Source organism: Panthera leo, chromosome D4, assembly GCF_018350215.1.
Source record: "Panthera leo isolate Ple1 chromosome D4, P.leo_Ple1_pat1.1, whole genome shotgun sequence".
Lineage (NCBI taxonomy): Eukaryota > Metazoa > Chordata > Mammalia > Carnivora > Felidae > Panthera > Panthera leo.
This window is the reverse complement of record NC_056691.1, coordinates 5,401,026-5,423,221: the sequence shown is the minus strand read 5'-3', so window position 1 is coordinate 5,423,221 and position 22,196 is coordinate 5,401,026. Positions and strand designations below refer to the sequence as shown.

The 22,196-nt window shown below is 43.8% G+C and overlaps 1 protein-coding gene across 1 annotated transcript in view; it reads right to left on the bottom strand.

The window, feature by feature from the left end:
* The window catches only part of LOC122205133 (contactin-associated protein-like 3), a 193,266-nt gene that overhangs the window by 5,705 nt on the left and 165,365 nt on the right, over positions 1 to 22,196 (bottom strand). The window contains exons 17-23 of the mRNA XM_042913253.1: positions 21,254 to 21,472; positions 18,638 to 18,877; positions 17,643 to 17,873; positions 15,968 to 16,101; positions 15,076 to 15,163; positions 2,392 to 2,622; positions 2,116 to 2,187 (exon numbers count right to left, since the gene is read on the bottom strand). Coding sequence (XP_042769187.1) covers positions 2,116 to 2,187; positions 2,392 to 2,622; positions 15,076 to 15,163; positions 15,968 to 16,101; positions 17,643 to 17,873; positions 18,638 to 18,877; positions 21,254 to 21,472 — 1,215 coding nt within the window. The remainder of the gene's footprint in view (positions 1 to 2,115; positions 2,188 to 2,391; positions 2,623 to 15,075; positions 15,164 to 15,967; positions 16,102 to 17,642; positions 17,874 to 18,637; positions 18,878 to 21,253; positions 21,473 to 22,196) is intronic.

Here is a 22,196-nt window from a genome sequence, read left to right as displayed (position 1 = left end):
TAAAACGATAACGCACAAGGCAGAACCCACCTATCAGGAGCCAACTAGGACCTCTCAGGGGAATAATACTGGTGCAACTTACTCCGTACATCTTGTCAATGATATTTAAACAAACGCGATAAAGCGCCAAAGACCACATCTGTCCTGTCATCAATTTGACTACTTTCGTTGGTCTAATAAAGGCACTAACCGCGATATTTTGCACCGTTTTGGACTGTGATTCCTATTTGGAAAACATTAATCACTCTTGATTTATTTTCAATTAGCTTTTGCTTTCTAGTGAAGTCCCCTCATTAAAAATAAATGAGAACGGCTGAGGATTGAGTTTTGATTTAAAATTTAACACAAAAGTATTCTTTTTAGATACACATTATAAGTAACACATTTGCTTTTTATTTGTTCTTGGAGGTGTGAAATCGGGGCGGGGCCTCACCTACTTCACTCATCACAAAAATAGAAATGGTTGAGAGAAGAAAGGGAATATTAACTTTCTTACATAGATTTGGTCGGCACTTGAAAATGTCTGAACACTTTGCTCACGGTCTGGAGAAGCTTGGTGTCTTTTATGAACGGAAGCGAAATGAACAGATTCGATCTGACCTGGTGCGCACCCCGCCTGAAGAGCGGACTGCCAGTGGGGTCACCCGGCTCTGGGACTAAGTCCCTTCTCTGGAACAGCAAGGGAATGACCAGCAGTGCCCTTCCTCCTTACCCAGCTGACTATGCAATGGACACATCGCGGTAATCTAAGTAAATACATTTGCATGTTTCTTGAATGATAAGGAGGGAGACTTGATTATTCATTCTTTAAATGAGACCTGCATAAATCCTGTTTCAGAGAATACGTTGGGAGGTATTTAAGATGCAATTACTTCTACTTCTTCAAATATATTAAACGTACAAAACAGAAGTATTTTATATTCCTATAAATATATATTCCCATTACACAGGAGTTCCTATGTAATGGGAATATATATTTGAATATACATATAGTTTAGCTATCAGGCTTTGCTTGAAAGAGCTATATTACACCCAGTTTTTGTGTCACATTTATAGAATACATGTGACACTAAAAATATATATGTTACGTAAATATATAAGTAATTATATTTATAAATAGAAGTGTATATAAATCTAAGATAAGACTGACACCAGAAACAGTTTTACATATTTATGCTTACAAAAATCTTTATGTTAGGGGGCTCCTGGGTGGCTCAGTCCCTTAGGTATCCAACTTGAGCTCACGTCATGATCTCATGGTTGGTGAGTTCGAGCCCCGCATCCGGCTCTGTGCTGCCGGCTTGGAGCCTGGAGCCTGCTTCCGATTCTGTGGCCCCCGCTCTCTCTGCCCCTCCCCCGCTTGCACTCTGTGCCCCTCTCTCTTTCTCTCTCAAAAACCAACTTTAAAAAAAATTTTTCGAAGAAAACTCTTTACCTTGTCTACCTTTATGTTTAGGAAAATGACAATTTGCCTAGTTTAGGTGTTTTCCCCAATGTATGTTTTACTTTTAATATTATTTAAAAAAAAAACTTTTTTTAAAGGCTTATTTATTTTTGAGAGAGAGAGAGAGACAAAGTGCAAGCAGGGAAGGGGCTGAGGGAGGGGGAGACACAGAATCCAAAGCAGGTTCCAGGCTGTGAGCTGTTAGCACGGAGCCCCACGTGGGACTCGAACTCTCGAACCGTGAGATGATGACCTGAGCCAAAGTCTGACGCTTAACTGGGCCAACTCAGGCGCCCCTACTTTTCATAGTATTTTTTAAATGTTTTGGGGCTAATGGACTGAGAGGTCCGTGGCTACTTTGAATCGGAGAAGTAAAGGTGAATGCGTCTGAAGCAAACATATCCTGAGAAATATCAGTGGCTACTTTCAAATGAAAAACCTTATTATTCTGCAGCCTGGCAACTATTCAAAAAGCGTCTCCGTGGAGCCACCGGGGCCTTGAACTAACAGCCTCCAGGGGCTGCCTTCGGGGCGGTCACACGGGGACCATCGGCCAGTGTCCTGCGTCCCGCATCGACCCGGAACAACAGCGCGGATCCCCACAGACGCTTTTTGGATCCGGCCAACGGTGACAACAACGCCAGGGCCCGGGTCATTCACAGCCCTGTTACCTCCGATGACGGCCGAGTCACTTCCGTCAGCAGTAACTAAGGGCTGTCCCCCGTCCGTTGGTCCAGAGCCACCTACGGTAGAAAAAGGGAGAATGACAGAGGCGAGAGGGAAGGGGGCCTTCGGAGACGCGCGCGAGCGTCACGCGGGCAGAAGAGCGGGCCACCGTGTGCCAGAAACGCGCGCGAACCCCGCGCCCGAGCGGGGCCGGCCCAGCCCAGCCCGCGGCGGGCTCCGGAAAGTTCCGGGGAGGGACGGGGCGGAGGGGGCCAACGCACCTGCGCCACCTGCCAGCGGGCGGGTGGCCTCCCGCGCCGGGGCTCCGGGCCCCGCCCCCTCCGCGCAGCGGGCCGCGGCGGCCACGTGGCCGCGCACGGTGACCGGGGCGGGGCCCCCGGGGCGCAGCGCGGCCTTGAGCGGGGCGGCGGGGCCGAAGCGCACCGCCGAGAGGCAGCCGGTGAAGCCGCGCGCGCCGGCCCGCAGCGTGTCCGGGTCCGCGCCGGGGGGCTCTGCGGGCAAAGAAGCGGGGCACGCGTTAGGGCGCGGCCGCAGCACCCTCCCCCCGGATCCCCTGTCCCTCCCTGCTTAGGAAGAGGCAGCCAGAGCCAGTGCCCGCGGCCCGAGGCGGTCCCAGGGAAAGGTCTCCGGAGCTTGGGGACGGCGGTGCTCTGGGGGAGTCCTTACCGCAGCTCTGATCTCCCCAGGTGCACTCAGGTCTGGCTCACTGTTGACAGAGGTCCCCCGCTAACCGCAGGCGCCACGGGGCGGGGGGGACCCCACACCCCACTGCCGCTCCCCCCTTTCCAGTGATGGTCTCTGCCCCCTTTCCGTAAGTTGAGGCTTGCCTCTCCTGGCCCTCACCCCACTCTGACGGAGGTTGGTTGGCGGGGGATTGCCTCAGGAGACATCATCAATTCCTTCGCTTCGACGATGGTCAGGCCCTCAGTGCTCTCGCTCAATGGCCACCAAACCTGACCAGCGGCAATGAAGTGTAGACTCCAAATGTTTCAACGCAGTGAGTCGGGGGGGGGGGCATCCGTGTACCCCACAGGGGAAGCCACCTCAACTTAGTAAGGACGTGTGGCCTCTGCTGTCACACTGCCTCCCTGCTTCAGTCAATGAGCTGGCTGACTTCCTAACAACCATGAACTACCAAGAACTTATGCACTGGCTTCCGCAGGCTGGGCATTGCGTCAAGGGATCTGCAGAGGTTACCATGAGTGCTCTTACTCCTACTGAAAGTTAGTAAAAGGGGCGCCTGGGTGGCTCAGTCGGTTGAGCGTCCGACTTCGGCTCAGTTCATGATCTCGAGGTTGGTGAGTTCGAGCCCAGAGCCAGGCTCTGTGCTGACAGCTCGGAGCCTGGAGCCTGCTTCGGATTCTGTGTCTCCCTCTCTCTCTCTGCTCCTCTCACAGATAAATAAACATTAAAAAAAAATTTTTTTTAATAAAAAAATAAAAAGAAAGTAACACTAGACCTTAGTAAACCAAGGTCTCTCAAGTTGGGGGGGGGGGCCTGTAACCGAGCTGGTTATAGTAACCCCCTTTTCAATAGGGTATTATCCCTTTTATTATGTCAGTATCTTTTGGACATGTTCGTAATTATTCACATTAAGGGACAGGTAAATGGGGGCCATTATACTACTCTTTCTCCTTTAACAGATGCATATACCTTCCATAGAATATATGTATACATTCTAGAAGTGTTTTTTGGATTGGCATAATAGTCCGTCTTTAACTTCACCCTGAGAATCTCAGCTCTGATCCAGTCTATCTCGATGTTGCAAACCCTTACAGGACAATCTTTATTGCCTTGGAGTTTGAGTTTTTGAGGGGGTACTGCCCTTTTGTCTCCACTTCCTGATACTATAAGTAACTATAAATAGTTTTGATTGGATATGGATAATCTAATACATACATGCTAGGTGCTGTGAAAAATAAAGAACTATTATTTTCTTAGGGGGAAGAGGGTCCCCTGTGAGAAGGGGGTCAGGCTGGAGAAATCTGTACACGCAAACCTTGTTAAAGTAACTCCTACCCCCATTTGCTCCCCCCCCCCCCGTACATTTAATTACTCATGCACAATTACTATACCCTGTGTTCAATCTAACATATAAACACTATCTGCTTTTTGGGTCTTCATTTTCCTACGGAGGCGCCATATATGTTTAAAAATCTACATGCTTTCCTCTTGTTAATCTGCCTCAGGCCAATTTAATGCTCAGGTTTAGCTAGAAACCTTAAGAGGGGAGATGTAAAGTTTTGCCTCCCCTACAAACTCAGGGGATGGATTCCTTCAATCTCATCACACGTCTCGCCTTTTTTCCTATTAAACTTCATCTCACTACATTAAACTACATCTCCCTACATTAAACTACATCTCACTTTCAGTCTGTCCTTCCTGAAAGTCCAATCTTTTGTATCCTTGCTCCTTCAGCTTTGGAAAAGAGTCATATCTTTAAGAAAAATGATCTAACTTTGGGAAACTTTGAATAAATTCATTGGGAGCTACTTGGACTTATAAAATTCGTTCAGTAATTTTAAAGTTGCACAAGTAAGTGCTGTGTAAAAGGCCTCTACAAGCAACTAAAATCAGGGACATGTTTACATTGTTACAATCACAAAAAAAAAAAAAAAAGAATTTTCTGAAACATATTGCTATCTTGGCCAGGCTGATTATATGAAGAAGCATCAAGGAGCATTACATATGCTGAATTTCAGGTAGATTCTTACAGTGAAGTAAAATGAGCTGGGGACAACTCAATTAAATGATTATTTTATACTAAAAGAGTTCTTTAAAGATGCGATAACTTTTTTTTTTTTTTTTTTTTTGCATTCAGGCCATATATATTCCTTGAAGAAAGGCATCTTCACTTGAATATACTTGAGAGAATGTCAAGAAGAAAAAAATGGGAAAACACCATGATAGTAACATAGGACTTCTGCAATGCTAAAATCCAAACCAAACAAACACCCCCCCCCCCAAACCCCAAACAAACAAACAAACAAACAAACAAAAATACAGACCAAAAAAAGGTCTCGGCTGTTGAGCAAAAAGAGAGACTGGTCAAAGTCTGACGCGAGCACTACCGGGCTAGGGTAGGAGAACAAATCAGGGGCCGACATTGACCTTAATTCTTTAGACTAATTCTGTGACGTGTATGTTTTCAAAGGTAACTGACCTTCGTTTCTGCAGGCAGTCCTACTACTCAGGAAAGAAACATCAGAACATTATAGTGCACTATATTTTCATGTTCTTCAAGACTGTGTCTTTGATGTTTCTCCATGTATGTGCGTTGTAGGTATGGACACGTGTGGGTGGATTTATGTGCCCACATATTACGTTTGCATGTTTAATGTCAATATACGTCAAAAGGTTTACTGCTCACCGTTCCCTACTGCCTTCATCGTTTCCATCCTGAGGCCATGGTTGTGATTCACTTTTTGACTGGAATAATTCTCCAGTATTTTCCTCGGGTGGGATGCATGGTCAATATTTAATCTCAATCCTTCCTTGTTATCCAAAATATCTTTTTTTAACCTTGTCAAATACATTATATATCAGATGCTTAAGCGGCAGCTCATTCCTCAGCAGTGTAATGATATTCTGTCGAGTTTTTTTTTTTTTTTTAATCCCACTGTTACAAACGAGAAGTTGGGTGCTGATGCCATGATCATTATTTTTTCATTGTAGTAACTTCTGTCTAGAAAGTTTGGAAGCTTTCTTCTCTGTGGTTTGGCAATTCAGAAGTTTTCCCAGATGTAGGTCTTTTCTCATCAGGATTGAGGAGTCCTTTCAATTTGCAACTCAGGTTTTCCTTCAACTCAGAGAATTGTTTTAAATGCACAATTATTGTCTTTGCTTCTAATTCTGTTTCTGGATCTCTAGTTATTCGTGTTACATTTCCTCTTCTTTTCCCTTCTAATTTCTCTCTCTTAAGCTTTTTTGCTCTGTGGTTTGAGATACTCCACCTACAATATATTCCAGGTCACTGTTTACCCATAATCAGTGATGATCCTCTCCTTCAGATGACCCAGTGAAATCTCGAAGTTATATTTACTTTAACCCCCAGCGTCTGTGTCTGCATGTGTGACTTTTCTCAAATTTCCTTGAGCCCCAAGTTTCATCCTTGTTATTTTCTGGCTTCTTTAGCAGCTGTTTTGATGTGGGAATTCTATTTGTTGTTTTTAATCCTCCTCCTCATCTCCCTAAGGGGTGACGTTATTATTATTATTATTATTATTATTATTATTATTATTTTTTTTTACTTATTTATTTCTTGGTCTGCTAGTTTCAGAACTCCATGGTTGGGGACCTTACATGATGATATGGGGGTCCTGGCAATGTGGATAATGCACCTGTTCTGACACGTAGCCCACGTTGTAGGAAGAAGTCTCTCTCCCTCACCCTCACCAGTGACAGAAGGAATGTGGCCCAACCAGCCAGCCCATCCTCCGCTCAGGGAGGGACACTGAGCCTGAGCACAACCATGCTGAGCAGTGTTGAGCTTCCTTTCCCTTTGGAGGTCCAGAGTTCTCTCCAAGCCAAGCTCTGCCCAGGATCTGCAGGCTTCGCACTCCCTCCCTGAGACTCTGCTCTGTTCCAGCCCACAGGGCAAATCCCCACCCCAGGTCCCTCATGCACCTCCCCTCCTGGCAACTGGGCTGGCCCTCCTGGCAACTGGGCTGGCCCTCCAGTCCCTCTGTTCAGGGCACAGACACAATGAATTGGGAGCGGAAGCAAGTGTTTACGGGTCCAAGCTGCCATTTTCCAGAACAAGGTCCACACAATATCAGCATCAGAATTAACAGAACTGTGTTCAGGAAGACAATGAGTGCAAATCTATCTTCCCTAGGAGCTGACTCCTGAAATTCCATGACTGAGGCCCTTCCTTCTGGCTCAAAAGTTTTCTTCCCTTTAAAATGTAAAGAAAAAAACACGAGGGAAACCTTAGGAGAATAGTTAGGCGGTATTAGAAATTCACATATCAGGGGCGGCTGGGTGGCTCATTGGTTAAGCAACCATCTGACTTCAGTTCAAGTCATGATCTCCTGGATTGTGGGTTCGAGCCCCAGGGCAAGGCTCTGTGCTAATAGCTCAGAACCTGGAGCCTGCTTTGGATTCTGTGTCTCCCTCTCTCTCTCTGCCCCTCCCCTGCCCACGCTCTGTCTCTGTCCTGTCTCTCTCAATAAATAAACATTAAAAAAACATTTTAAAAGAAATTTGCGTATCAGGGTGACTATGTTTGACCAGCTCCGCGCGCTGGAGGACACAGGTATACTAACAGGAAGTAAGAGATCAAGTGCATACTAGGTCACGAGGGGATGGGAATGTGGTTTGAGTGTGGCCAGGAAGCAGAGTTAAACGTTTAAGAAAAAGTGGGCCAAGAGAGGAGGATAAAGTTCACTTCCTTTGTAATTTTGAGTAGAACCCTAAATCATTTTCAATAAAAACAGATTAAATCTTTTTTTTCCCCTCTTAAAAAACGTCCATGGTAGGAAATCTTAAAATTACAATCAAGTTTACGATAATTCAGGACATAAACATTCTCAACTGTCTCAGATGGTGGGCAGTGTTGCCCATAAGATACATTTACCAAGGCTGCGCATTCCAATATATGGGATGATTTCTGCTTTTGTGAGGAACAAGCATTTTAACAAAAGATCCACAGGACGTTCTTCCGGCAGGAAACACCGGAGCAGTGGAAGGAGCATCCCCAGAGGCTCTCTCAGCAAGAAAAATCAGGAAACAAAGTGAGTGGTTCAAGGAATCGCAGGAAACCAGGACGTACATCCGAAAGTGTAAAAATGTGGATAGAATGAAATGGACACTGACTGTTTTAAACGACAGCAATAGTAATGTCTTGCGGAACAAAATAACACGCAAACGTAAAACACATGACGACGAGGGTGGGGGAGGAAATAAAATGTTCTGAAGTTTTTATGTATTTTGACAAGTGTGACAATTTAGTGTGTGATAAATCAAGGATGCACAATTTAATCCTAAGAGTAACAGATAATAATAAAAGGCGGCATAACTATAAAGTTGATACAGGAGATTAACAGCCCCAAAGACAACCCAGCTGCCCGTCAAGATGAGAATAAAACAATTGAGAGATACTCATGTAATAAAGGGCGCAGCAAAGACAATGAATGAACTTTGTACGCGCAACAGCATGAATGAATGTTAGAAACACCTAATGAATGAAAGCCGTGCCCCTGAATCGACCTGCTATTTATTTTGGAATTGATGAAACGGCAGAGTGAACTTTTTTTTTTATTCTAAATAAATGACATAATTAGAAGATGATGACTAGACAGACTTTCCCAGTCTGTCCTTCCAACAATTCAGGGCTGGAGGGACGTGATTTTCAGAGTCAGAAAGAAGTGAATTAATTACACCCCCCTCCTCCCCAAAACACATGCTCGCCATGCACCAAGAATCCCAGCACTGGCAGCCAACGCCTGGGAAGAAATCCGGGGTCATTTGGGACCCCGGGCCCTTTGAACAAGCATTGCCAGCAGGTATTTACTAGAAGAGCAGTCTTTAGTAAATAACGTCACCTCCACGTGTCATGACGTGAGCGGTCTCTGCCACTCGTCTACCTAACAAGGGGATACGGTCACAACTCCGCCCGGTTGCTATCTTTGTCCTTAGTTCTCAGTCCTTTTCAAAAGTATGACTAGGCTTGTGCAGGAACCGCTGATGTGGCTTTGCTCTACCTCGGCAGTCTCGGGCGCTGGCCCCTACCAGTTCTCTACTCCCTACCTCCCATCACATCCTGTTCTCAAATAAACTCCTTCACCCTTCAGAATAAACGTGCAGTTATGGCTCATCACTCCGACTCTCCCAGCTGCATGGAAAAAAGGCACTGGCAAAAGAGAGAAATCTCTAATAGATTTTTTTTCGTATTACTGAGATCCAGGTCATATACCATAAAATTCGTCATTTTCAAGTACACAATTCAGTGGGGTTTTGTGATTTACAAAAGCTGTAACACCATTACCAGTATCCCCTTGCCAAATTTACCACTTTAACCTGACTTATTTGTCTTTTTGTTCAGTTGGATGAGTCCTCTATATGTCCTGTACAAAAGTTTCTTGTCAGATACATGACCGGCAAATATTTTTCTTCGTCTTGCGGACGGTCTTTTTACTTTCTTGGAAGTGCCACTTGAATTACCAAAGTTTTTCATTTTGATGAGGTCCACCTTATCTGTTTTTCGTGTGTTGCTCGTGCTCTTGAGAAACCATGACCTAATGCAAGGCTTTTGAAAAACCTTATCTAAGGAACCACTGCCTAACCCAAGGTCACAAAAATATACAACCATAGTTTGGTCTAAAAGTTTTATAATTATATCCCCCACATTGAGACCTACCATCCCTTTTGAGTTAATTTTTGTAAATGGTGTGAGGTAGGGGTCCACATTGTTTTTTTAGCCTGTGGATATCCAGTTGGCTCAGTTCCATTTGTTTAAGAGACTATTCTCCCTCCATTGAATGGGCCTGGCATGAATGTCTAAGTCAACTAGTGATAAATCGATTTATTTCTTGACTCTCAATCTACTTCGTTGGCCAATGGGTTTGCCCTTATGCCAATACCACACAGCTTTGATTAGCATGGCTTTGTACCAAGTTTTAAAATCAAGAGTGAGACCTCCAACTTAATTCTCCTTTTCAAGATTGTTGTGGCTACTTGGAATCCTTTGCGTTTCCATAGGCATTTTGGGACTTGTCAATTTCTACAAAAATCGCAACTTGTCAGTTTCTACAAAAAGGCCATCCAGTTGGATCCATAGGTCAATCTGGGGAGCACTGCCATCTTAGCAACAGTATGTCTTCCAATCCATGAACGTGGATGTCTTTCTGTTTACATACGTCTTCCATAATTCATTCCAACAAAGTCCCATAGTTTCCAGCATGTGTCTTACACCTCTTTTGTTAAAGTTATCCCAAGGTATTTTATTCTTTTTGATGCTATTTTAAATGGAATTTACATTTCATTCTTCCTTTCATTTTCGTATTGTTCATTGCTAGTATATAGAAATAAAATAAATTTCTGTATATTGATCTTATATCCTTGCCCAAACCGTGTACTAGCTCCAATAGCTTTTCTCCTGGATTCCTTACAAGACCACATTCTCTACAAATAGAGATAGTTTTACTTCTTCCTTTTTATTCTGGATACTTTTTACTTTTTTTTTTCCTTGCGAAATAGCCCTCACTCCAACTAGTTCTATAGTCTTGAACAAAACCGGTGAGAGTGGACATGCCCATTTTGTTCCTGATCTTAGGGAAAGACTTCCATTATCTTACCATTGAGTATGATGTCATGTCAGCTGGGGGTTTTTGTGGATGCCTTTTTTCATGTGAGGAAGGTTCTTTCTATTCCTAGTTTGTTCAATGTTCTTTATTATGAAAGCAGGGTGGAGTTTTGGGTTTTTTTTCCCAAATGCTTTTTCTGTGTCTACTGAGGTAACCATGTGGTTTTCATCCTTTATTTTACTAACATGGCATATTACATTGATTAATTTTTATCTGCTGAACCAACCTTAAAATCCTAGCATAAATCTTACTTGATCATGGCATATAATACTTTTTTTATGTTACTGAGTTAGGTTCCCTAATATTTTGTTGAGGATCTTCGCACTTATATGCATACTCCTGAAATTTTATAAACGTTTTGTGTCTTTCTTTCTAAATGAGATAAATTCTTTGGCAGAGCATAGAAAAGGCATACATGTCACATAAGTCACATAGAAGTCACATAATATCTAAACAGTAGTCTATCCATGAAGATGTCAGTAGGTAATTTCCACAAATTATTTATTACTCAATTCTCATATGTGGAGCTCCATTTCAATTTATAATCCTTCATGGATTTCCTTTCCCCACACTGAAAATTGACCCATTAAGGCTTATCTGCACGACTGTACTGATTTGAACTACATTCAACCTATTGTATTCTTTCCCAGGAGGAAATAAAAGGGCACGTCTTTATTCTGCATACTTCAAAACAGATTTTTGTTTTGATATTTGGGGAATTTTGTCATTGTTTCTTTTTATGCACACACACAAAATCAACAGAATACCATTTATATAAACATCTCTAGAGAAATAAAACTTAGCAAAACAATGCTAGGGCACCTTACTGGTTTGTTGTATTTTAAAGCTCTCCTACTTTGGGACTATAGGCCACATCCAAGTCAAGACCAGACAGAAAATCAGAAATCTAATGATTTGCATTTAAAGTAGGACTATACTAAAATTATTTTATAGTAACTGGGAAAACTTAACCTGATTGGTCACCATTAAGAAGACCACTAATTAAGAAGAACAAGGACAGCCTGTTAATTTAGAAGGTGATCCTGAACTATTCTGTCCAAAGCACATTAGGGTAAATAATAATAACGATAAATTAGATTAGTTATGAACACTATTCCGTTGTTTATATTCCCTATTATATTGCAAGTGCATTAAGGGCAGGTGTATATATCTGTACGTCTTGTTGGTAGACATCCAAAATATCCTGTGAGGGACAAGTGCGCATTAGGGACCACAGAAGTTTTTTTAATGAATGGATAACTCATTGAGTCAAAACAGCTAACAAAATATAAGTTCTAGATAGCTTGCCATAGTTTGCGACAACTTTCTTTGGCAAATTAACGGCTCTTTATTAACCAATCTGTTGGTCTATTTCACTGTAAGTTTATGAAGGGAAGCTCCGCTTATATTCTCCAAATCTGGACACAAAGCAGTGTCTCCGCAGTTACTCACTGCTCTGAAAGTGCCAGCAGAATCAGGGCAGAAGCCATCCTGAAAGTTGTCCAGAACATGAAAAGTTTTATTCGGCTTTGATCAAGATGCACAGCTCTATGTACAGATGAAATGAATATTTATAATTTTATTAGACTCAATTGCTTCAGGCAATAAACTTCATTGCTGAGTTTCAAGTTTAATTTTTATAGCCTGAGAGAGATGCTCCTGAATATACCATTCTCGAATAAAAACATTAACGTCTTCGATTCTGCACTATTGTCCTCTGTATATGAGCTTGTGGGAAAATAAAACTTTATATGATAAAATTTATTATTCTCCTTTTGTATTATTGCTTTTTATATAATGCAGCCGAGTTATTAAATCAATATTTCCATCGTCGATCAAAAGCCAAATTGTCTCTAAAAACATTCCTTTGTCAACTTCACACTTTCTACCTTGCACCACAGACATTTCTGAACGTGCCTCACCTCTCCTCTCAGAGGCTCGAGTCACTGAGGGCAGGAAGTTGCGTGTGGGGTGTTCACTTCGTTCGTTGACCCTATCTGTCCTGGTGGCTGGGAAAAGTCCACAGACACCTGCTGTGGCAAGGAAGGAGGGATCAGACGGCTGGGGGCAGGCAAAGCCGTCACTCCAGTCGCAGACTGCACCACTGTATGATAATCTAGCTCTGAGGTTTGCACGCCCCTAACACAATCAATTACTCACTCTGTTCAAACCGAGGAGAGTAACTGTCCTTACTATCCAAGAAGAGTAAGTAACTATCCTTGAGTGGAGCTCAGTATCAGACAAAAAAGGAGCAAATTCTTTGCCGCTTGGATGTTAAAAACAATTATAATATTATTCAACTGACAGCCAAGGAAGGGGTTCCATCCCACTGTTCTCTGAAACTCAACATGGGCTTTGAATTTGTAGGAATCTCATAGCCTCCTCTATCTAAATGGATACTGTGATTGTCATGGGTAAAAGCCGGGGAAGGAGCTGATTTCTTTCGATTGTTTTTCCAGTTCTTGTGGTTTTCTAGACTATGCCACTTTTAAAAATAGAACAAAAAACCCTACTGGGCACTGTATGTAAGCGATGAATCACCCAATCCTACACCTGAAACTAATATTACACTGTATGCTGACCAATTGGTATCTAAATAAAAATTTGAGGGGCGCCTGGGGGGCTGAGTCGGTTAAACATCCAACTTCGGCTCAGGTCATGATCTCACGGTTTGTGGGTTCGAGCCCTGCGTCGGGCTCTGTGCTGACAGCTCAGAGCCTGGAGCCTGCTGCGGATTCTGTGCCTCCCTCTCTCTCTGCTCCTCCCCCGCTCATGCTCTGTCTCTCTCCTTCTCCCTCTCAAAAATAAAAACAACATTAAAAAATTTTTTAAATAAAAACTTGAGGGGCGCCTGGGTGGCTCAGTCGGTTAAGCGTCCGACTTCGGCTCAGGTCACGATCTCACAGTTTGCGAGTTCGAGCCCCGCGCTGGGCTCTGTGCTGACAGCTCAGAGCCTGGAGCCTACTTCAGATTCTGTCTCCCTTTCTCTCTGCCCCTTCCCTGCTCACAGTCTGTCTGTCTCTCTCTCTCAAAAATAAATATTAAAAATTTAAAAAAAACTTGAAAAAAATAGAATGAAAAACATCTACTAATGTCACAAAAACACGGGTGTCCAGAAATGCCCAGAACACATCCAAAGTCACACATTAGAGACTGAGAGAGTCCCCTCCCCAGTGGGCTGCAATAGCCATAAACCTCTCCCAATGCTCAAGGGGAAACAACTGTCCTCATTTTTATTTCTGGGTTAACTGCTCGATGGTGATTTTGCTTGTGCCGCGGGGACCGGAGCCGTGAGCCACACGAAATCACCTGCAGCACCAGCTGCCTTTCTGCCAACACATAGGGAGGCCCTTTCTTTATCCACCTTGAAGGCATGATTATAAATCAGGACCACCATTTCAGCCTGAGGTCTGCTATTCTTTATCCGACGCTCCCAGCAAAGACCTCGCGGACCCTCCTTCACTGGTGTAATCAGCCACCTGTAACTGCACATGACCGGCCTGGAGCGTCCGGTGATGCTGCACCATCTAAATTACACGGTTTTTTGTTTTTTTGGTTTTTTTTACCATTTTCAAGAGCACCTGGGATTCCTCGCCTTCCCTCTGAAAAATTAGAACTCATAATTTTACTACCCATCATCTGTTTGGAAAATATGATCGTTTTCCCAGTTACTGTGCTTCTCAACATATTTTGAACATCCATTCCCGTGCCTTCTCTAAACCTCCAGTTTGCGATGTTATCCATGCGTGCAGCGGCCGAAACGATCAAAGGATCCGTGTATAAATGGCTGGAAACCTAGCAAAGATTCCACTGATCACCTAGGGCTCAACGGAGCCAGGCGGGTGTCACGTATCAGAACAGGAATAATAAATATTCCGCAAGAGGCTTTCTGCCAAGTAACTGTAAATGTAGATGATATGGACAGTTCATGCGTAAATGATCGAAAAGAAAAGATATACCTTCCAAAACCTACTCTTCTTTCGGTTTAATTCTTGGCGACAAAGGGAAAAATAAAGGCATAAATCATTTGATGCCTAAATAGGATAGTATGCTTTTACTCTGGCGTTCTCATGAATTCACAGCCATCAAGAGTGGGCATGGGATCTTTAGGCTGTGACGTCTGGGCGTGGGATCTTTAGGCTACGATGTCCCAAGAAGCAGCTGGGAGCATTAAATACATCTCAAAGCAAGGCCCAGGATATACAGCCCGACATGTACTCACTTGCTACAAGAAAACTAAGCCTTTTCTCTTCTTCTCGTGAATGTCAAGCTATACTTATCATTCAGTGGTTTCTGCATTTGACTCCTGATTAATCGAGAATCTGTGACCTTGATATCTGCTTTGATTTTGTCTTTCCTCACTTGCTAGAAAAATGCCGAGTTTTGTCCTGCCTGATTGCCAAGGGAGAGGGTTAAGTGTAAGGACTTCTCAGGGATCACCCTGGTGCCTGGAAGACAGCCCTCACTCATGACTGCAGGGGCACTCGGACAAGAGAACAGTTTCCACCTTGATTATCCCTCACTGGGAAGCCGTCAAGATGACAAGGAGCCTTACTCAGTGCCGCGACCCCTTCCTGTGTTCGCGACCTAACGCTTCTGACCCATGGGCTGTGGGGGGACGCATTTTCTGCCACTTACCTAAAACTGTGCCCAACGTAAGAGATTTGACAGCATTGAATTCCGTCCCCGATGACAGGATAACTTGTCTCCTTGCATTCTGGTTAACCTATGAAACGTTCCACCAGAAGCAAACATCAAAATGGCAAGCAATTTTGATGGTAAGAGAGAGGGAATCACAGGGACACCAAGAAAAATGGTAAAAATGAGCCATATGTTCGAACTATCACAAAGGCTAAAAGGAGAAAGCTGTTGCATAACAATTTTTATAATAACTCAGATTTCACACCACCCCATTCCTTATTCTTTTCCCTGTTTTTCTTCGTGGTTTAAGGATCTATAATTGGTATAATCCACAAAGAGACGCAACAAGCTATTGCAAACCTTAAAGCTTTTACTTATTTCGAATAGAAATTAGTAACGAGCTGGAAAAGGTATTATTCGTACAGATTCAATACAAAAAGGCTATTCAAAGCCCAGTGCCAATGAATCATTTAAATACCGATGTTTTTAAAAATGTATTCCCACTTTAAGCAAAACCTCGCTTTTCCCCTTGTGTTTACATTTCTATGGCACTTGCTTTTTTTGTAGTCAGATGGGAACAAGTTCCCATCGGAATATCTCCAGCAGTCGCTGTAAACCAGACAACATTCCCCTACCGACAAGGACAGCTTAGCATTCATTCGAAATGGTCAAATATTAACAATAACTCCGTCAGCCTCTTGCTGAACAGACACAAAAATTGCTAAACCAAACACTCTAACTACATTTTCTGTCCCCAAGACTTCCGGAAAGACCATGTTGAATGTGTATCTCTTTCATTAGGATTTACTGTCAAAGGTTTGCTTGAAGTCACACATTCTGAGCGTCACAAGTTTGGGGACTGTTGCCGTTGCCGAATCCACCCCCTTACCTCTACAGAGACTATGGCCGCTTCCCTGTGAATCTTCACTTGGTGAAACTGCCCATCGGCAAGGTTTTTAAAACCAAAGTTAAAAACGTCAGGTGCCTGGCTTCTGTCCAGCTTATACCTGATCTGCAAACTTCCTAAAGAAGAGAAAAATGACATTTTTAACTAAACTAGAATCTTAAAAAACCTGTCGACGCAGGTTCTAGAGCATATTTTATTTTTATTTATTTAATACAATTTGAATCCAGTGGGCATTCGCTTAGTACACCAAGGATTTTTCCCGGAAGACTGATTGTATGTGTGCTATTCCAGGGCTGAATTCAGAATCCAACTACACTATTTTATTTAAAAAAATTTTTTTGCAGGTTTATTTCTTTTTGAGAGAGAGACAGAGAGACAGAGCGCAAGCTGGGGAGGGGCAGAGAGAAAGAGAGGGGGACAGAATCCGAAGCAGGCTCCAGGCTCTGAGCTGTCAGCACAGAACCCGACGTGGGGCCCGAACTCAGACTGCGAGCTGAAGTCAGACTGAGCCACTTAGGCACCCTGAGAATCCAATTAAACGCTATTTTATTTTATTTTATTTTATTTTATTTTATTTTATTTTATTATTTTTTAAGTTTTTATTTAAATTCTAGTTAGTTAACACGCAGTGTAACATTAGTAAACGCTATTTTAAAAGTCAAGACCAAATGGTCTTTTTCCAAGTTCTGCCATTTTCCTTAACGAAAGGAATAAGTCTAAGTTAAGCCTATGAAAACTCCAAGCGAGGCTCTAAGTCAATTATTCATGTGGTATTCATACTATTAAATGGTAAAACCTCAAGCAATATTGCATTAACATTCAGTTTCTATAAGCATAACTTCTTTTAAGGTGACTTACTTTAATGCATTTTAATGTATTGCTGACATTTGCATAAGGATTTTTTTTTTGCATAACCAGAATTTTCTCCCTAATGTTTCTGCCATAATCAAGAAACAGAGAAAAGAGAAATGATTTGCTACAGTATCTAAATCTCAAGTTATCCACAAATGCACCACTGACTCCTGTCTGTCATAGATGCTCCAGAAGGTCAAGTTTCTGCCCTGCTTCTCTGTGAGGCAAGGTTCCAACTTGGCTTTGCTCTCCAACTGGAAAAGTCTTGGAAAACCCTGGTGGCCATGGGTGGGGTAGCTCTCCTCCCACTTTTCTTGGTACGTAGAGATGACCTGAAAGGCTCAACCACTGATGGGTAAAGAACAATCCTACTCAGCCCATGCTGCTCAAGATTAGATTTTATATGGTTTAATATACTTCTTCGCTTAGAAGGAGGAGGAAACATTCTCCATGTACAGAATGAGATATCTTGTTTCAAAGTGAATTGCAAAACTAATTTAGATTATTCATGTCTGGTAGGAAAGACCCCGAGAAGAGCAAGGCACACATCTGCACGGGGAATACATTAAATGACCAAACTTCCACGGGAGAATGGCATCTTGAATGGAACCATTGAAATGTTAACTCTAGTGATAAACATGGAGGTTATCATGAAAAATAAACTACCCCTAAGAGAATGAGAATCTATAAGCCTTGCAATTGTGTTTCTTTTTTGTGGTTTAACGCTGGAAAAGCCCCCATCCCCCACCCCATGTGGTCCTGATATCCTAAGTCAGTCTTCTTGTTCGTAGAGTCTGACACTCACCATTGGGGGCGAGGATAACTGATAGGTACTCTTCGTAGAAGGAGCTCACGTAGAGAAGTAAGCTGGGGGCCCCTGTGGTCCGGAAACTCAGTGTGGCCATTTCTCCGGTCAGCGTCAGATCCTCATGAAATAAAGCCGCCAAGGAGCTGGCGTTCTTACCAAAGGTGTGATTATGATGTTCTTGAAAGTTGTAGATAACAGACGAACCGCTTCCAAAATATGCAGAAATCTCTGGAATGACACTCGTTTTCGTTATGTTACCAATAACATAAGAAGAACAAGAACAAGGCTCTTCTTAATGGATAGTTACACAATATCTCTAACTCTTAAATTTTTTTTTAATGTTTATTTATTTTTGAGACAGAGAGAGACAGAGCATGAGCGGGGGAGGGGCAGAGAGAGAGGGAGACACAGAATCTGAGGCAGGCTCCAGGCTCTGAGCCATCAGCACAGAGCCCGACGCAGGGCTCGAACTTGTCAACCGCAAGATCATGACCTGAGCTGAAGTCGGATGCTCAACCGACTGAGCCACCCAGGCGCCCCGACAATATCTCTAACTCTTAAACATCTCAAGAGAGAAAATAATGGCATGCTTTGCTCATTGTTTTAAACATCTAAGCATATTTAAGATTAAAGAAAATAATCAAGTATGGATAGAAAGATAACATCCCCACCCACATTCCCATAACGCAGAACTCAGTATTTTCATATTGCCTGCAAAATTCCCCTCAAGACTTCCATAGCTTTGGCTACCGTGGTTCTCCGTGTTGATGATTCCGGATCTAACAGAAGTAGTCACGAGCTTCTCAAGAATAGAATCATGCCTCTTTCCAAGTTAAACACAGAAATTCGGGACCGAAACAAGTCTATTTAAGCTAATCACAGAGAATTGCCTCATCCCTTCTTTACAGGGTCAGATGGCAGAAACACAAAGGGAACGGGAAAATGATGCGCCGTCCTCTCCGGTCCTGGTCCCGCACGTGGGTCACACTCACCATTTTCGCAGAATGGCCCGTCGTAGGCAGAGAAGGTGCAGTCACAAGCGATGCCCCTGTGTCTCTCTCTGCATCTCCCTCCGTTGCGACACAGGTGTCCGTAGCTGCTGCAGTGTCCCGGGCACCCTGGCTCCACGCCTGGCGTCATTGTCGCTCTTTCTTCCAGGTCCAGGGCCAGCCCGTTCAGCCGCAGCGACCGAATGCACCCCAGGAAGCCTCTCTGTCTGGTGGCCGTCCCGCCTGCAAGGGAAACACTGTAAATGCAAATGTGTCCTTGCGTGTCTTTGCGGGATTTCGTCTTCACGTCCAACGGAGGCCATACAGATAATGTCAAAAAAGTGACCCGTCCAAAGTTTTATGAACAAATACAATTTTGAAAACAGAGGCTGTGATCAAATATTCAGAATCATCTAACGACACTGATTAAAGCCATTGACAAAAATATTTTTTTTAATTTTTTTTTTTAACGTTTATTTATTTTTGAGACAGAGAGAGACAGAGCATGAACGGGGGAGGGGCAGAGAGAGAGGGAGACACAGAATCGGAAGCAGGCTCCAGGCTCTGAGCCATCAGCCCAGAGCCCGACGCGGGGCTCGAACTCACGGACCGCGAGATCGTGACCTGAGCTGAAGTCGGATGCTTAACCGACTGAGCCACCCAGGCGCCCCGACAAAAATATTTTTGAAGTCGGCCTTGGTAAATATTTATTCTAAAAAATACTTCTTTGGGGTTCCAGGGTCGCTCAGTTGGCTGAGTGTCTGACTTCGGCTCAGATCATGATCTCAGGGTTTGTGAGTTCGAGCCCCCATCGGGCTCTGTGCTGACAGCTTGGAGCCTGGAGCCTGCTTCAGATTCTGTGTCTCCCTCTCTCTCTGCCCCTCCCCGACTTGTCCTCCGTCGCTCTGTCTCGCAAAAAAAAAATAAACATTAAAAAATTTTAAAAATACTTCTTCGAGTTTGATTTAGAAAGATTTGTACATTTTCACATTGCTTCCTTCATAAAAAACAGAAGACCACTTATCCTTTTTAATGTTTAAGCATATAAACTATGAGGTGCACAATAAAGTTACATAGTTGAAAATCTTTGCAATATGACATATATTACAAATGTGTATATTAAAATATACAATTATGCATGTATGTATATATATGTACATGTAAAATATACAAGAGTTTTGTTGTATATATGGAACATATATAATATACATTAAAATTTGTATATGCGTTTGTTATATATACACTTTTGTTATATATTTGTTATACATATGTTATATAATAAATTATATATGTAATACCAACCCTTCTTAGAAGTGCCATCAATGACAAATCCATGAAATCCAGCTCTCAGGTCAGGGGAGTAACATTAACTGAACACTGTAACTCTCTGTACTTCTATCACGTCTCATGGGAGCCTATTCTCACAACTGGGTGCCCAGAAGTCACCTAGAATGCATGCTAAAAACCGAGGTGGGGTTCATTCTCAGGGACTCTGATTCGGTGGGCCTGGGGTACATACGCCAGATCAGAATGTTCCGCTAGCTTCTCAAGCTCTAGAAACATCTCAGTGGAAATGTTACTCCTAGGTAGACGTTCATGCAAACTCTGTTCCTAGAAATTCCATGAGTCGATCTTCAGCATTACAAATCAGAAGATAAAATTATTTCATTTGATGCAGCGTCATGGCTTGATGTGAAGCCTACCCGGTGACAACTGTGCTGGAAGCAGACGTTTACGGGGCCATGGGTTGAACGCGCGCACACACACACACACACACACACACATTCACGAACTCCCCACACAGCACCAGCCTCCAGATGCCGTAGGTATCCCCTGGCAAAGCACACTGAGTGCTAATTTGTGATTTAGATCAGTGTTTAATTAGACCGCATCCTTATTTACTTTTAAAATATGTGAAAAATGACCAAGTAAGAGCTACTTCGGTAATCTGCTCGTTTTCCAAATTAGAACAGAGTTGTCTGAAAAGCCACGTAGCAAAACTTAACTTTCCCCGTGGGCAAGAGAAAAAATTATAAAAAATAAGCAAGCAAATGAAAGGGGAAGATTCCCACTCCCCAGAGCCGTTGATCTTTAAAGAATGGGCACCCAGGATAAGGAGCCAGAGTCCGGTTTTGAACCCGGCGTCTGCAAGGACTGAGCTGCAGGAGGGCGGTGCTGAGGAGCCGAGGCTGGCGTGGTCCTGCGTGTGAGGGGACACTTGGCGAACCCTGCCACAATCGCAAGGCAGGTTCTCCAACTTCCCTGAGACGGGGAGCGGGAGACTCGGATGAAAATTGCTAACGGATTCGTAAGTCCTATTGACAAGAAGTAACAAAAACAAATGCGAATCACCGGTGCGATTGCGCGCAAGCCTGGGAGTGAGTCCACCGCGGACAGGGTGTCTCTGCTCTCGGAGTTTCGAGACTGGGAAATCTAGGGAGGCCGTAATCAATGACAACAGTCTATGGGAACGATAGTAACGATCTGGGGAAAGGGATGCTACCACATGGGCGCTCGCCCAAGGCGCGGACAGAAGTCTGCGCTGGCTCCCGTCACCGCCTGTCCAGTTAGGACTTTCTCTGGGTCCGCACCGCTCAGCTAGAAACCGGCCGCACTCACCCACAAAGAGCTGGCTGTTGAGCTGCAACCGTGCGTGCCCGTCGGCAGGTGCAGCCTGGGTCTCGCTGGGGAGCTGGTCCACCTGAAGCGACGCTTCCTTCACGTTCCTCTCGGCCCTCACGTGGTGCCACTGGTTGTCATTAAAGGGGGTGGGCGACCGCACTGTGACCTCGCAACGTCCGTTCCCCACATCAAAGGAAAAGGTCACTTCCGAGGGAGCTGCAAATACAGATACGGAGCGTCACTCGGTTGGGTCACGGGGGAGGAAGTTCAGTCTATCAAGACAGGAGGCAAGTGCCATGACATGCCCCTTATGAAAGCACAAGACAGTGACACTGGTGCGCACAGATGTCACGCTGAGCTGGCTCGGAGGGCAAAATAAATCTGTATCCCGGAGGAAGAGAAACAAAGCGATTTTAACACATTCCTGCTCAGACTGTCCATCTTTCTAAAATCCCTAAAGAGTCGAGATAGTCACCTAGAGGAAGAAAACTAACGTATTAGCTGGCTTCAGATGTATAAGTGGGTTTATTTAAAGGTGGTTTAAATCTTCATATACTTTGGGGCGCCTGGGTGGCTCAGTCGGTTAAGCATCCGACTTCGGCTCAGGTCACGATCTCGCGGTCCATGAGTTCGAGCCCCGCGTCGGGCTCTGGGCTGATGGCTCAGAGCCCGGAGCCTGCTTCCGATTCTGTGTCTCCCTTTCTCTCTGCCCCTCCCCCGTTCATGCTCTGTCTCTCTCTGTCTCAAAAATAAAAAAAACGTTAAAAGAAAATTTTTTTAAATCTTCATATACTTTAAAAGCACGACATAACGTTAAAAAAATTTTTAATGCTCATTTATTTTTGAGAGAGAGAGAGAGAGAGAGAGAGTAAGCAGGGGAGGGGCAGAGAGAGGGAGACACAGAGATCTGAAGCAGGAGCCAGGCTCCAAGCTGTCAGCA